At 35.6% G+C, this 16,916-nt stretch overlaps 1 protein-coding gene across 1 annotated transcript in view; it reads left to right on the forward strand.

The window, feature by feature from the left end:
• Window positions 1-6,734: 6,734 nt before the first annotated feature.
• The window catches only part of LOC135223138 (uncharacterized), a 136,154-nt gene continuing 125,972 nt past the window's right edge, over window positions 6,735-16,916 (forward strand). The window contains exon 1 of the mRNA XM_064261643.1: window positions 6,735-7,585. Coding sequence (XP_064117713.1) covers window positions 7,460-7,585 — 126 coding nt within the window. The 5' untranslated portion in view covers window positions 6,735-7,459. The remainder of the gene's footprint in view (window positions 7,586-16,916) is intronic.

Raw genomic sequence — 16,916 nt, forward strand, 5'->3', positions numbered from 1 at the left:
GCAAGAATTAAGAAAAGTTTATAGGTGGTAACACTAAGGAGGGCGGAGTCTCACAACGTCACCGCTACAAAACACGCTCTGATTGGTTCTAATATCCGAGAGGGTCTATTTCCATCCAGACTTCAGGAATATGCGTCCGGGGCCTCTAGTGAGGATGGGGCAGTATGCCCATTGTTTGGGGCATGTGATCCGGCTCCTGCTGAGTATTTAGGGTAGGTTTATGGAAGGCGATGGTTGCAGCTTTGGCTATTAGAAGACGGTTGTGGTTGCTATGTGCATGCGTAACCTGAATTCCTCCAATCATCTGTAGTCTGGATAGTGTATACTGTCTTGAATAACTAATGTTGGCATTGGCCTCTTGGTCTTAATGGGCTAACATACGCCTCCTCTGGGTACGCAAATGCAAACTATATTCGTGGACATTTGTTTGTATTTCGGAAGCGGTACTGTTTATTTATTTATTTATTTATTTATTCATTTATTTATTTATTTATCTATTTATTTACTAAGGCTGCGGCTGGTTAAGACTGCTCTAAATCAAGAGGTTTATCATCTTTTAAGTGGCTCTTGGGGTTACGCTTTGTTGAATGGAATGGAATGGAATGGAATTCAGAATTTAGACCGACCTATGAGGTCATTCAGCGCTGGTAAGGAAATTGAAAGAAGGTAGGTATGAAAGGTGTAACAGGAGAAAACCTAGCAGTTGCACCATGAAGCAATTGTTAGGAGAAGGTGGATAGCAAGATGGAAGAAACTGAATATGAACGGAGGTACAGTAAAAGGAATGAAAGGAGTTGCTGCCAGAGGCAGAAGGGACGTTTCAAAGAACGGGAAGTAATGCCTACGGTGCATCGCTGAGATGCACTGGGGGCACTACCCATCTACGGGGAAAGAAAACTTGCAGGGTGCGTGAAGCAGTGTAAGAAAAGCTCTTCAAACTTGTAACCAGTGTTCAGCAATGCAAGAGGTATTGCATCAGGTAGCAAGGATTTAACAGATGAATCCAAATAAAGACTGAAATGAAAACAAATAAGACTATTCACTCTGGTAAGGGACAATGAAAAAATGCTGTACTATTATTAAAGCTTGGATGAAGGATCCCTCGTAGGGAGTAGTTGTCTTCCTTGTATGCAGTCACAGAATGCATGTGATGACAAATAACCAGACCTCCTCCTTCGTTGCCATCTGAGTAAGAAAAATTAATCAATTTACTTTTAAGATAGCAGTTACGATTATATGGCCTGTATCCGTTAATTGGTGATTAATAACGAATTCGGTCAAGTTCGCAGTGAATATCTTTCCATGACATAACCACTCACCAAGGACTCTGTAGGCTTATGGATATTTTACTCGTTGCTCTTGTATACATAGTAGCTTTGAATTGTCCTGCTAGCTATTTAAACAAGACATTATTAAGGATAAGGTCTTCTATTAGCTGGGCAGAGCCGCCCAAGGCATAGCAAGCTAAGCAAATTAGAAAAGCAAAAATTAATAAATAAATTACAAAATAAGTAAAACATTTAGTCACGAGCCGCTACTGTAGTCTCGCCCTTTTATGTATTCTGTGGTGCAACTGCAAATCCAATTGATTAACGCGTAAAGTCAAGATTGATTCAGCAACGGACCTACTGTCATGTCTCAAGAAAGACATTCCTTTGAAGACTGAGCGAACTTACATTATTAGTGCCAGCAACAAAACTGGCCGCGAGATTACATACAATAATGTCATATATGAATTTGCCTCTAGAAAAGCCAGGAGACAAAGACTCTAAAAATCATTTAAATACTAAAATAGCTTAGTAACTTTGGTTAATAAAGCACTGCTAGTCAGTGTCTTGAACTTATTACAAAATAAGAAGAGGTGGAAAGTAAGTCCCTTTATTAAGCCTAAATTTGAATATATTATGTTAGTGTTGATTTTGTGCAGATATGTAGAAAAAAAAATTTTTCAAGCAACTTATACACTTGTTTATTTTTACAACTTCTATTTTCTGTGTAACACGATACAAGAATGTTATTTGTTTTAATTTGTAGTGGGGAATTTCATTTTTGCACAACTGCTCCTTTTTTTTTTTAATATAAGCTGTTAAACTGAATAACAAGTTCTTATGCAAATGTAGAGTCTTGCCTACTCTGAAATTTAAAAAAAGCAAATAAAACAGGGCCATATTGTGAGTTTGCTAACCTTATATGGTTAGTGATGCCTTTATACTGCATGAAATGATAAAGTATTCAAGCACAAGTAAGAGTTAAGCACCGGTGGTGATAATAGGAGTTCCCAAATCCAATCCTGCTTAGGCAGAGTTGAGATGAATATAGAATTTAGGCCAAAGACCAAGCACTTGGACCTATGAGGCCATTCAGTGCTGAAATGGAAATTGACAGTAAAAGGTTTGAAAAGTGTCACAGGAGGAAAACCTCGCAGTTGCACTATGACTCAAATATTAGGACAGGGTGGAAAGTAAGATGAAGAGAGAGAGAATATGAAAGGAGGTACAATAAAAGGAGCGAAAGTGGTTGCAGGTAGGGGGCCGAAGGCATGCTGCAAAGAACCTTAAGTAATGCCTATAGCGCATGGCATGAGGTCCACTGACGGCACTACCTTAGGGCACCATGAAAGCTTGGGCCGGCCCTCTAGCTGTGCTCTGCGGAGAAGCTCAGGACCGAGTTTCTCTTCAGAGCATCGGCTACTTTCCTGGTTTTGCCAACTTCCTTTATTGTAACGAAAATACCGCCCATGAATCTTCAGTTTTTTTTTATTTTTTATTTTTTTTTTTTTTTTTTTTTTGCAGGCCGTCTTGTTGAGGGCCGCCATTAAATATTTCGGAAAAGGACTCCCACTGAAGATCCCATGTCTATCCTATTTGTATTTTATGCAGAGTTATAATGTAAGCGTTTTATTACAAATGCACTTTTTCTTACATAACCACTTCTTCGTGCGTTATTGTCAAACATGGACATCTAACTATTCAGTAATGAAAATAGTTTTATATAAACACTCAGTATTTGGGTAACTATGTACTTACAATTTTAAATACTTCTTTCTATATATGCCCATTGCACCTTAAGAATCGAACCGAATTTGTACTCTACTAATTTGACTTTCCAATCTCATGCTGAAACAAATATGTTATAAATTGCAAGTTAGTAATCGTTTGTTTGTAAGGTGTTTTTACGTTGCATGGAACCAGTGGTTATTCAGCAACGGGACCAACGGCTTTACGTGAATTCCGAACCACGTCGAGAGTGAACTTCTATCACCAGAAATGCACATACCTCACACCTCAATGGAATGCCCGAGAATCGAACTCGCGGCCAACGAGGTGGCACACCACTGAGGCGCTTTAGTACTCGTTTGAAAATGCCACAGATTTCGAAACAGCCGTTGTGGATATAGGCAGTCAATGGAAAAAAGAAGTCTGCAAATAATTTCACCTGAAATTGATTTATGAAAGTTGGGAAAAATTTCGACGATACGTGGATTCATGTGAAAAATAAACTAAATTATTAATGTTCGTAAAGCAACTGCTTCTAGTGAAGTATATGAGTATGAGAGGAGAACAATCCTCACACACGTATATATATATATATATATATATATATATATATATATATATATATATATATATATATATATATATATATATATACGTGTGTGTGTGTGTGTGTGTGTATGTGTGTGTGTGTGTGTGTGTGTGTGTGCGAATATAAAACACGGGATTCAAACAGTTGCTTAATCTTAAAGAGGTATTACAATTACTAAAACATTCTTTAAAAAAAATTTTTATATTACAAGTTCTGTAATAAATTAGATCAGAGCCCTTGTAATACCCGGCCCCACCGCACGCCCTCCCTCCCCCAACCGGCCCCCCCCCCCACCCCCCCCCCTCCAACAAAAAAAAATTACAACACTCCTAAGGGTTAAAAACTATTAAAACTCAATGTTGTATATCTATATATATATATATATATATATATATATATATATATATATATATATAAGGTATACAGGAGCGCAGACATAAGAGGTTCAGGAGGTCCATTGATACTAAACATGAAGGCCAAGATTTATTATAAAACGTTTCGCACATCAACTTTGTGCATCTTCAGTCTGTTAAAAGAGAAATGCATATATTAAAACTAAAAATAAGGATTCACAATAGTGTTCATGTTAAAATGCAATAAAATATAAATAGTTAAAAAAGATGCCCTGCAACTTACATGGGATCGACTCGAAGATTACTGCAGATGAGATATTGTAGCCATATGGGTTTCAGTTATAGAACAGGTCGAAGAATTAGTAATCCTGAATTTTCTAGTATCAAGAATCATGCCACCAATTGCAAAATAAATGTATCAAAACAGCACTTCTCGATAATAGGTTATACTAAAGACCCGGACCACCTAACTACCTTGGAATCGTTAATTATTAAAAGACTGGTTCCCCCACTGAATAACAACACCTCGGCTTCACCTCTACATCTGGCATAGTCAGCGTCTTGGACCTGGCTCTCTCAAAAATCATTCCTTGCTTTCCTTCCATTCTAGTCGGTTGGTACCTCAGTGGTTCTTCTTCTCTTTTTTAACTATTTATATTTTATTGCATTTTAACATGAATACTATTGTGAATCCTTATTTTTAGTTTTTAATATATGCATTTCTCTTTTAACAGACTGAAGATGCACAAAGTTGATGTGCGAAACGTTTTATAATAAATCTTTGGCCTTCATGTTTAGTATCAATGGACCTCCTGAACCTCCTACTATATATATATATATATATATATACTATATATATATATATATATATATATATATATACATATATATGTATATATATATATATAATGTATATGCATAACAATGAGTTTTAATCGTTTATATATATATATATATATTATTATATATATATATATATATATGCTAAAAAGAAACAAATCGTAGACCTAAATAAAAAAAAAGTAATTAAAAATGACAGAAATCCAACCTGTTTCCGAAAAACATAATTAGAATTAATTTGCCTCAAGAAAATACAATAAAAACTAAATTATTTCCACTAACCTCGATTAAGGTCCATTTGGTCCCAAAATATAGGGTAACGGATAATCCATCCGCCTTCAATAAATAGCTGGTGGATTCGAATCACTTTCACATTTCTAAATAAGAGAATACATCTCGACCAGAAAACAATCAAAACACGACAGTCTCCGTTACACGTGCAGAGAGAGAGAGAGAGAGAGAGAGAGAGAGAGAGAGAGAGAGCCATTTTATAGTTACCTCAAACCACATACCTCTTGCTCGTCGTTCGACATTTGGAAGCTCAAGGGGTCTTAGCGTCTACTATAAAATCCAATAACGCATCTAATCAGGAATGCCGAAGCGTGAATTTCATTGAAATGATGAAATTTGCTTGCACTTCATGATCGGGTGTAGCAGCACCTGGAGCGGAGTTGTTGACTGGAACGTTTTCATCTATTGTAATAGCTAAACTTATCATATCATAGATATTTTTTTTACACCAATAGCCTCAAAAGTGTTCTAATTTCAAAAATGACAGAAACATTGATTGTTCAAAGTTTAAGTCAAACACTATCCGCATGGAGTCACGGTGAAGCTCTACGGAGTCAGAACCTTCGTGTTAAGGCCTGAGTAAAGGATAGGGTTGCCGTTTTGAGGAATTTCGTCTACTAGTGTGACTTTCTAGTGACATCTGGCAACCTCCGTGGCTTTTCCAACCAAGGCCACGGCAACGAGGAATAAAATTCTTCACTTTGCCTTTTTATGTTTTATTATGAAAATAAAATTATAAAACATATTTTGTCTATTTATAGAAATAAATTTTATTGAAATCCTTTATTTTTCTTCGTTAAAAAGACTTCATGTTAAGCTAATGACGTGTAGTTTTTTTTACGTCACGGAAAATAATTCTACATCGGAAAATATGCATTCTAACCATTAAATCATAGATAACGTAAAAAATCAGAACTGTTCATGGTAACACTGCTAAAAGCCAATGTTGTGAAGAAAAACCGGCATCCCTGGTAAAGGAGGAAGTTGATGGTGTTGGTGATAAGATATGAGAATTTGGCACGCTACGTCACATGTAATACGTTGTATTTTCTGAAACGTATGAAGACTGAAGCACAGTCCATATACCATCTAATAGTTATTTAAAAACGACTTTGGAATTCGTGTGGGAGTGGTAATGCAGCAATATTTCGTTCATTACGCTCATGAGCACATTTCTGACTGTGACACATTGTTGATCTCTGTAATTATTAGATATTTACGCTCAACATCACTACTAAGATGTGGGAGGTGAGCATACTCCACATTTCATTGATAAAATAGTGCAAGGTAGACTGCTTAAACATTGAAGACACGAACTCCACCCCATAATTTGATTATTGCTTTTACTAATAAGCAGGTGATATTGACTGTAAAAAAAGAAAAAAATAGGCGAAAAGATCATTTTCCTCCTCCCTTCGTCATCTCTCTTCACACTAGCTATGTCTTGGATCCCATTTCCCAGATTCTTGACAATTATACTCGGAATGTTTTGTACGATATAAGCATTCTATAAGAACTCTTGAAAATACGAAAACGCTTTGTTTCTGCATATATATCAAATAGGCCATAAAGTTATCTCAATTTACACTTCGCCCGACCGCCAGGCAGATCTGAACGGCGGAGGAATACATTGACGTCATCAAGGCGGGATTTTTCGGAGTTGGAGTTGTTGTGAGACGATGGACGTTATTTGTGCTGTGTCAGATTGTGTCTGTGCTCGCAAACCTTCTTTTGGCGTAATTATAACTTACCAGTGTGTAAAGATATATTTTACTGTTTGCAGTGATTGCACATGTTTTCTTTACTCAAGAAGATCATGAAGCAGGAAATAGCGGGCCCTTATTGGTGACTATCTACCTTGTGGGAAATATCAAGGCAGTTTCAGACCAACTTCACCGAGGTATAGGCCATCAATTGGCATTGTGTCAGTTCAGATTAACTTCATCTAGTCATAGGCCTACAAATGGCATTGTATTAGTTTCAGACCAACTTCATCTAGGCATATGCCTACAACTGGCACTGTGTCATTTTTAACCATCATCTAGGCATAGGCCTACAATTGTCACTGAGTCAGTTTCAGACCACATTCATCTAGGCATAGTCCTACAATTGGTATTAAGACAGCTTCAGACCACATTCATCTAGACATAGGCCTACATAGTGTCAAATTGAACACCCTTCAACTGGGCATTGACTTACAAGTGGCATCATCGGACAGGCATAGTCCTACAATTGGTATTAAGACAGCTTCAGACCACATTCATTTAGACATAGGCCTACATAGTGTCAAATTGAACCAACTTCAACTGGGCATTGACTTACAAGTGGCATCATCGGACAGGCATAGGCCTACAATTGGTGTTTCGTGGACTATTACGAATGTTCCTTGCATGCAAATGTATGAGGCCTGTATTAGAGATGTGAGCGTCTCGCCAACTTTTATCCGTGATTCGGCCTACTTACTCAATATTTTGAAGAAACTCTCAGAGGGTGTAACAAGAAGTTTGAGCCTAAAGGTAAGTAAACCAGAAGTAGAGACTTTAAAGTATTTTTGGATTCTGTCAAGATAAGCAAACCCATTATTTTTCAATACAATATTATACCACTGATTTATATATATATATATATATATATATATAATATATATATATATATATATATATATATATATATATAATAAATATCAAAACCAGGCTTGAATGAAGAGCATCTTTATTTGCGACTAGTTTCGGAGATTTACTTTCCTCCGTCATCGGGCAATCTATAATGAAATATTATTTACAATTAAAATCAATGACGTAATATAAGTTACATTAAAACAAAGCAAAATAAGATAAAATTACATAATTAATCTAAGTTACATTAAAAATTAACGAAGCAAAATAAAATAAAATTACACAATTACAAGACATAATAACCTAAAATCTCGCAGCAAAATCTTAAAATATAGAGAAATACATTGTTTGTTGTCAAAGAGAGCAGAAAAAATCTAAAAATCTAAAAACACAGCAATTCAACAGACCTTTCATTATTACAAAGGGAGGGTTTATCTCTTATGGTATATAGAGACTCAACCACTCCGAGCTCCATTGCGTTGGTTCTGCAAGTAAGGACTGAAAAGAATCTACATTGATAGGATGGTCATATTCTTCAGAGTGTTGACGAATGGCACTAAATGGTGGTTTGCTTAATGGCCTATTTGTCCTAACAGATCTTCCGAGATGTTCGAAGATGCGAACCCTGAACTGTCGTTTAGATTTTCCAATGTACATTGCACTACAGCAATGACACTTATACTTATACACAATAGCTGACTGCAGTTCAGTTGGTATCACATCCTTGAACCTGAAGAATTTTTTTGTAATGTAGATTTAGGCTTAAATATTACTCGAATGTTTACTTGTGGGTAGAATTCATGCAAAAGTTTGGTTACTCTTTTTTTTTTTTTTTCAGTCCTTACTTGCAGAACCAACGCAATGGAGCTCGGAGTGGTTGAGTCTCTATATACCATAAGAGATAAACCCTCCCTTTGTAATAATGAAAGGTCTGTTGAATTGCTCTGTTTTTAGATTTTTAGATTTTTTCTGCTCTCTTGACAACAAACAATGTATTTCTCTATATTTTAAGATTTTGCTGCGAGTTTAGGTTATTATGTCTTGTAATTGTGTAATTTTATATTTTATTTTGCTTCGTTAATTTTAATGTAACTTAGATTAATTATGTAATTTTATCTTATTTTGCTTTGTTTTAATGTAACTTATATTACGTCATTGATTTTAATTGTAAATAATATTTCATTATAGATTGCCCGATGACGGAGGAAAGTAAATCTCCGAAACTAGTCGCAAATAAAGATGCTCTTCATTCAAGCCCTGGTTTTGATATTTATTATTCGTCTCCGATTTCCACGGAACTCTTCTATTGCTGATATATATATATATATATATATATATATATATATATATATATATATATATATATATATATATATATATATATATATATATATTACAGGACTTAGTTTGGTATCATAAATCACCAATTCTACTAAATTAACGAAGAACTCCATGCGCATAGACATAAAATGATTAGGATTTAGGACCTTCAATTCATACACGACTTCTACCGCTGAGATATCGAATTATGGATTTTGGGACCCATATATATATATATATATATATATATACGTGTGTGTGTGTGTCCATACGTGAGAATATAGTGCTTTGGTGTCATAATATAAATATATTCGCCGGGTTGTCCTGCATATGCATACTCTAAATTAAAATACGGATCATGTCAATATTAGCGAACCCACTATTTTTCAAGACAATATTATACCACTTTGATTTATATAGATGTGTATGAAATATATATACATATATATATATATCTATATAGATATATATAGATATATATGTATATTTATATAAATCAAAGCGTTATAATATTGAAAAATAGTGGGTTCGCTAATTTTGACATGATCCGTATTCTTTTAATTTAGAGTATGCATATGCAGGGACTACCCGACAAATATATTTATATTATCACACCAAAGCACCACATTCTCACGTATGGACACACACACACGCACACACACACACACACATATATATATATATATATATATATATATATATATATATATATGTATGTATGTATGTATGTATGTATATATATAATGGGGTCCAAAATCCTTAGTTCGATATCTCAGCGTTAGAAGTTGTGTAAGAATTGCAGGACCTGAATCTTGAAGATTTTATGTTTATGCGCATGGAATTCATCGTTAATTTAACAGAATTTGCGATTTATGATACCAAACCAAATCCTATAATTTCTTGCACCGCTCCCCTGCATTGTTATGGTTAACGAATTAGTATGTGGTGCATGTGTGTGTGTAATTATATGTTGTCCAAAATCTGAAACGAAATTACGTGAATTTTAATCATAATTTATAATTATTGATATAATTGCTAATTACTTCGATAAAATCAGCATTGAAGACCTATATCGATAAGCGATGTGAGTGTAGATGGGATGGAGGTTTTGAGAACGTCACACACAATGGTTTTGAATTGAACGTTTTCCGTTTGATCGTCGCCTATGGTGGGGGCTGGGTTGGTAGGGGATCGGGAGGGCAGGGGAGACTGGTGTCAAAAGGATGAGGAAATGTTCTAGAAAATATTACGCTTAGACTGGATGTAGCCACGAGGAATTTGAGCAATTTTGAGAAGAATGATGCGAGTAGTAAAATAAACGTAAAATAAAAAAGAAAATGAAGGGAATGGGAGGGGGGGAAAAGTCAGTGTTTAGTAGTGGTGTTTTTCTATTACATTATAAGAAAATTTTATTTGTGAGCAAAGTTCAGTTATTCAAAACTTTTTGTACAACAATCTGTTGTTCTTCACTATGGTATAACTACACACAATAAACTTTAGGAAGACTAAGAATGTGTCTTAATGATATAATAGGAGTATGATGAGGGTCACCCTAAGTAAAAGTGCTTCTCACATGTGATTGTGACGCGGTTTGCCTTGCCTTGATGTTATACGGCATCATGCAGTATTTAGTTTAAAAACAGAGATTGGGGAAATCAATTAATGCTCTCAGATGCTATTGCTAAAAAACAGTGATGTATCTTTATTATTTACATTGCATGATAAATGGCACAGAATACTCTACTGTAGATAAAACTGCTTTTTTTATGTTCTATATCTGGAATATGAGCAGTGTGTTTACTACCTAGATAGAGAATAATATCGTTGTTTTTTTTAGCTAATTATCGCATGCTTTTGAGATCTAGTTGTATGGCCTTTTTTAAAGTTTATATTATTGATAGATACACAGAAGGTTGCATTCCCACTCTGGTTGCGATAATTGTATTATTTTCTGTAAATTTCTTCGTCTAATTATACATAAATCAAACTGAAGCGTCTTGGCACCGCTACTGTTTTGTGTGTGGGGAGCGGGGGTGGGGGGCGGTTGGTAAATTATTGTAGTATAAGGAATTCATATTCGAAATAGAATATTATTATTATTATTATTATTATTATTATTATTATTATTATTATTATTATTATTATTATTAATACCGAGCCTACCTAGACCGCCTTCAGAGAATCTTGGGAAAAATGAGAATTCTTTCCAAATCACTCTTACATGTTTATCGAACGTAATGCGATGAATTCCCACAAAAAGGAAAAAATCACACACACCCTCTATCAAAATAAGTCCACCATTTCGATTTCAACTGCTCGGCCAAATGATCACAATTCCATTTCTTCCTTGATTTTCTGAATTTTCATGTGATAACGAAATAGCAGTACGTTCACGTAAATCAAAGTCTACAAATTCGTGCAATTTGCTGAGGTAAGATACCTGCACGACTCTCCTCCCCTTTGCCGTGCAGTGCATTTCATGTTATCAATAAATGGTCAGTCTATTGTTGCAAGGGAGAAGACCTCCCGCCTCCAACCACACAGACACAGCACGCATCGTAGAAATACAATATTTTTTTATTTATTGTCTTTGTTAAGTGGAGATTCCTTTTAATTTTTTTTTCTAAAGGAATAGAACGCAACTTTCCCTCTCCTCTCACTCCCATCCCCGTCCCTATTCTCTCTCCTCCCCCTTCGCCTTCCCTCTTCCTTCCCCCTACCCGAGGATGTCATTCAGTTTTCCTGGGCTGTGCTCGGTTGGTCAGCTAGCATATCTACTATATATAAAAAAATGTTTGTGTCTATGTTCTAGCATAACCCTGAACTCTGAAATGTATTAAGCAGTTTCAACCAAATTTGGTATACATATGACTTACTACCTGGAAAAGAATACTATGGGGGTAAGATATCACTAGCACCAAAAAGGGGCGGGGGTGGGAAGTGGGTGACATGTAAAAATAGCCAAAAACGAGAGATATTAGTGTCTAATCCATAGTTTTCGAGTTGCTGAGATGAGTAGTGATACTCCCAATGCCCTTCAACTATACACGTTCAGGCCCAAAGAGGTAGGGGGTGCGAGAAAGGGTGAAAATAAAATGCCCAAAACAACAGAATTAGTGTCTAATCCACGGTTTTCGGGCACGCTGAGATGAATAGTGTCACTCCTGATGCCCTTTAAGCCCAACTTAAGCCCTGATAGGGATAGGGTTGTGAGAAGGGGTGACATATAAAATGTCAAAATGCTTAGAAATGTGACTGAAGCAACTATCTTAACAGGAAAGGGAGAGGAAGTGAGAAAGAGGAAAAGAGTGAGGGGGAGAGAGTTTATCTGTTGTCATTCCGAGTTTTCATGGGCAACACCAGGTTAGTCAGCTAGTATATATATATATATATATATATATATATATATATATATATATATATATATATATATGAGGGAAACTTGGAGGAGAGAGAGTTTATCAGTTATCATTCAGTTTTTTCCGGGCAGTGCCGGCTTGGTCAGGAACAATATATATATATATATATATATATATATATATATATATATATATATATATGTAACTCCTAAAAATTATCCTTGCCATTATCAACAATTCTATTGGAATCAGGTTACTAGCCCTAGCTACCCTGCATGTATTGAGCCAGGAATTCAGCTTACCGCAATCAATTTGTTATGTGTATATGTGTGTTTGCATGCATATATGTGTGGGTATATATATATGTGTATATATATATATATATATATATATATATAATAAAAAGGTTTTTTCCCATTCACTAGACCCATGTGCATATGCCCGTCTATCTAAAGACACAAACAAATATATATATGTGCGTGTATGTATGTATATATGTACATATATACTGCATCCCCATCTTTCTTAATTCCCATCCCTCCCCTTTCCCTTTTTTCTTTCCCCGCCATATTCGTCCTACCCACCGCTTAGAAGGTGTACTCTATGCTTCATCTCTCTCTCTCTCTCTCTCTCTCCGCCACGGTGTATAAAAGACTGGCTCTCTTGCTACAGCACATAATAATGGTTTGACAAACTTTCCTTATCTCAGTCTTTTCCTTACCACGGTATGTTAAAGGGGACCTCTTTCACTCTTAACTCTATTCTTTATATACTTTATTCTTTGATAGGGCAACATTGATTTCGATTCTTTAGTTACAAAATCGAGATTCCTACCTCAAGCTCTTTATACATATTTTAGAAGGGTTATTTGATGAAGTTGCAGACAAACCAACATACGCCAGATTTTGACATTTCAGGGATGCATGTCTGTAATTATATGTCATCATTTTCATTTCTATGTTACTTAAATTCTCTGTTTTCTCTCCTCATAACTTTCCTTTTTATTCAAGGATAATCAGTCTGCTGGAAAAAAGTAAAAAATAAATAATCAATCGGTTCGTCATACCAACTTCTAACCAGCATCAATAGAAACGAGATCAGTAGGAAGGAAGACGACACATACACACACACTATATATATATATATATATATATATATATATATATATATATATATATATATATATATATATATATATATATATAGTGTGGGGTTGGGAGGTAGGCCTAGCTTTCTCTAGTTGTATACCTGTTTCCTTTTCCTGATTTTTGTATTTTTTGAAACAGTAACTTTAGGCATCTTTCTATTGATGCTTAGAAAATGTTTTGATGCATCAAAAGGAACGTGCCGACAAATAATAAAGTTTAGTTTTATCTTTGCTCTCTTGTTGGTAATTCGACGAAGGTTCCCATCAAACAAGTCATTACAGTTATATAAATGTATATATATGATATGTATATCTATCTATCTATCTATCTATATAGATAGATAGATAGATAGATAGATAGATATACATATATGTATACATTTATATAACTGTAATGACTTGTTTGATGGGAACCTTCGTCGAATTACCAACAAGAGAGCAAAGATAAAACTAAACTTTATTATTTGTCGGCAACGTTCCTTTTTGATGCATCAAAACATTTTCTAAGCATCAATAGAAAGATGCCTAAAGTTACTGTTTCAAAAAATACAAAAATCAGGAAAAGGAACAGGTATACAACTAGAGAAAGCTAGGCCTACCTCCCAACCCCACCAAGTTTCTCCTACACATTCACACTACACTAAATCACTGAATATAACGGAAAGGCACTATTCAAAGTCGGGGTCTTGTATATTATTTCAATGGTCTCGGAAATTTTCATGATTAGTATGTCATTGTGATCAACTACAATGGCAAAATAATTTAAATCCATACAAGATTCACAAGTTGAGAGGTAGTCACGAATGCTGGCGGTCATTGGCGCTTCAATTTGAAACAGCAAAGTGATCGTTTACCTTTGATTTCAGTGCTCTCACTGAGGACCCTTTTATAAATCCAGGGACTAGCCCGGCACAAGAAGTTGCCAACGGCTCTGGAATCAAGCACTGTTTTTGTATAAATGAGGAGACTGCAATGCCACCTATATTGGTTTAAGGGCACTGAAATTAAGGCCAAGTAATGATTGATTACTGCCGTTTCAAGTTGAACTTTTAGCACGCTGCGTAAGTCAGCGACCTGCAGCATTAGTGACCTTTCAACTTGCAAACATTGTATTGCTTAAAAGGATTTTTCTGTTTCAGATAAATAGTGTTGTTAACCTTCAGAATTTCCGAGAAAAATATAATAATAAACAAAAAACCGACTTGAATTAACAATAGGTCTACCTTTCGGTTATTTCTAGTGCTTACTCGGGGAGTAAGCCTACAAACTACTTTGTTGTTGTTTTTGTTTGGGGGGGTAGTAAAGGTCTGGAAAAGGTGTTTCGCGCTGAGTTAAAGATACAGGAATTTTAGGATAGGATATTTATGATTTATTTATTTGAATGAAAATGTAAAAAAATGAATAATGTGCATATTAAACAGTACAGAAAATTATTTCCAATAATATATATATATACATATATATATCTATAATATATATATATATATATATATGAATAATTATCACATCGAACCGTGATCCATTTATATATCAATTCAAGCTACAAATGTCCTTTAATATCTAAATTCACTTTACCTCCCAAATGATATATTTTCATATATGTAGGTACCGAAGGGGAATTTTTTAATTGATAATAATTTCGTCCCCCCATGGGATCGAACCACCGTCCAAGTGGACGGGGACGAAATCAGGACAGTCAGTGGACGCTATCCAATCAGCCAACAGAGACGCTATAAGTTCATATCGATTCTGACCTTACAAATCACCCTCGATTCGGATGCTTTTCGTAATTAGAATCGATATGGAACCCCGTCTACCATGTTGGCCAATTCGAGCGTTTGACAGCACATAGCCTTTTGTTATGAATAATTATCACATCGAACCGTGATCCATTTATATATCAATTCAAGCTACAAATGTCCTTTAATATCTAAATTCACTTTACCTCCCAAATGATATATTTTCATATATGTACCGAAGGGGAATTTTTTAATTGATAATAATTTCGTCCCCCCATGGGATCGAACCACCGTCCAAGTGGACGGGGACGAAATCAGGACAGTCAGTGACGCTATCCAATCAGCCAACAGAGACGCTATAAGTTCATATCGATTCTGACCTTACAAATCACCCTCGATCTGGATGCTTTCGTAATTAGAATCGATATGGAACCCCGTCTACCATGTTGGCCAATTCGAGCGTTTGACAGCACATAGCCTTTTGTTATGAATAATTATCACATCGAACCGTGATCCATTTATATATCAATTCAAGCTACAAATGTCTTTAATATCTAAATTCACTTTACCTCCCAAATGATATATTTTCATATAGTAACCGAAGGGGAATTTTTTAATTGATAATAATTTCGTCCCCCCATGGGATCGAACCACCGTCCAAGTGGAGGGCGGGGACGAAATCAGGACAGTCAGTGACGCTATCCAATCAGCCAACAGAGACGCTATAAGTTCATATCGATTCTGACCTTACAAATCACCCTCGATCTGGATGCTTTCGTAATTAGAATCGATATGGAACCCCGTCTACCATGTTGGCCAATTCGAGCGTTTGACAGCACATAGCCTTTTGTTATGAATAATTATCACATCGAACCGTGATCCATTTATATATCAATTCAAGCTACAATGTCCTTTAATATCTAAATTCACTTTACCTCCCAAATGATATATTTTCATATATGTACCGAAGGGGAATTTTTTAATTGATAATAATTTCGTCCCCCCATGGGATCGAACCACCGTCCAAGTGGACGGGGACGAAATCAGGACAGTCAGTGACGCTATCCAATGACTGTCCTGATTTCGTCCCCGTCCACTTGGACGGTGGTTCGATCCCATGGGGGGACCAAATTATTATCAATTAAAAAATTCCCCTTCGGTACATATATGAAAATATATCATTTGGGAGGTAAAGTGAATTTAGATATTAAAGGACATTTGTAGCTTGAATTGATATATAAATGGATCACGGTTCGATGTGATAATTATTCATAACAAAAGGCTATGTGCTGTCAAACGCTCGAATTGGCCAACATGGTAGACGGGGTTCCATATCGATTCTAATTACGAAAGCATCCAGATCGAGGGTGATTTGTAAGGTCAGAATCGATATGAACTTATAGCGTCTCTGTTGGCGATTGATAGCGTCACTGACTGTCCTGATTTCGTCCCCGTCCACTTGGACGGTGGTTCGATCCCATGGGGGACGAAATTATTATCAATTAAAAAATTCCCCTTCGGTACATATATGAAAATATATCATTTGGGAGGTAAAGTGAATTTAGATATTAAAGGACATTTGTAGCTTGAATTGATATATAAATGGATCACGGTTCGATGTGATAATTATTCATAACAAAAGGCTATGTTGCTGTCAAACGCTCGAA

This window comes from Macrobrachium nipponense, chromosome 8 (assembly GCF_015104395.2).
Source record: "Macrobrachium nipponense isolate FS-2020 chromosome 8, ASM1510439v2, whole genome shotgun sequence".
Lineage (NCBI taxonomy): Eukaryota > Metazoa > Arthropoda > Malacostraca > Decapoda > Palaemonidae > Macrobrachium > Macrobrachium nipponense.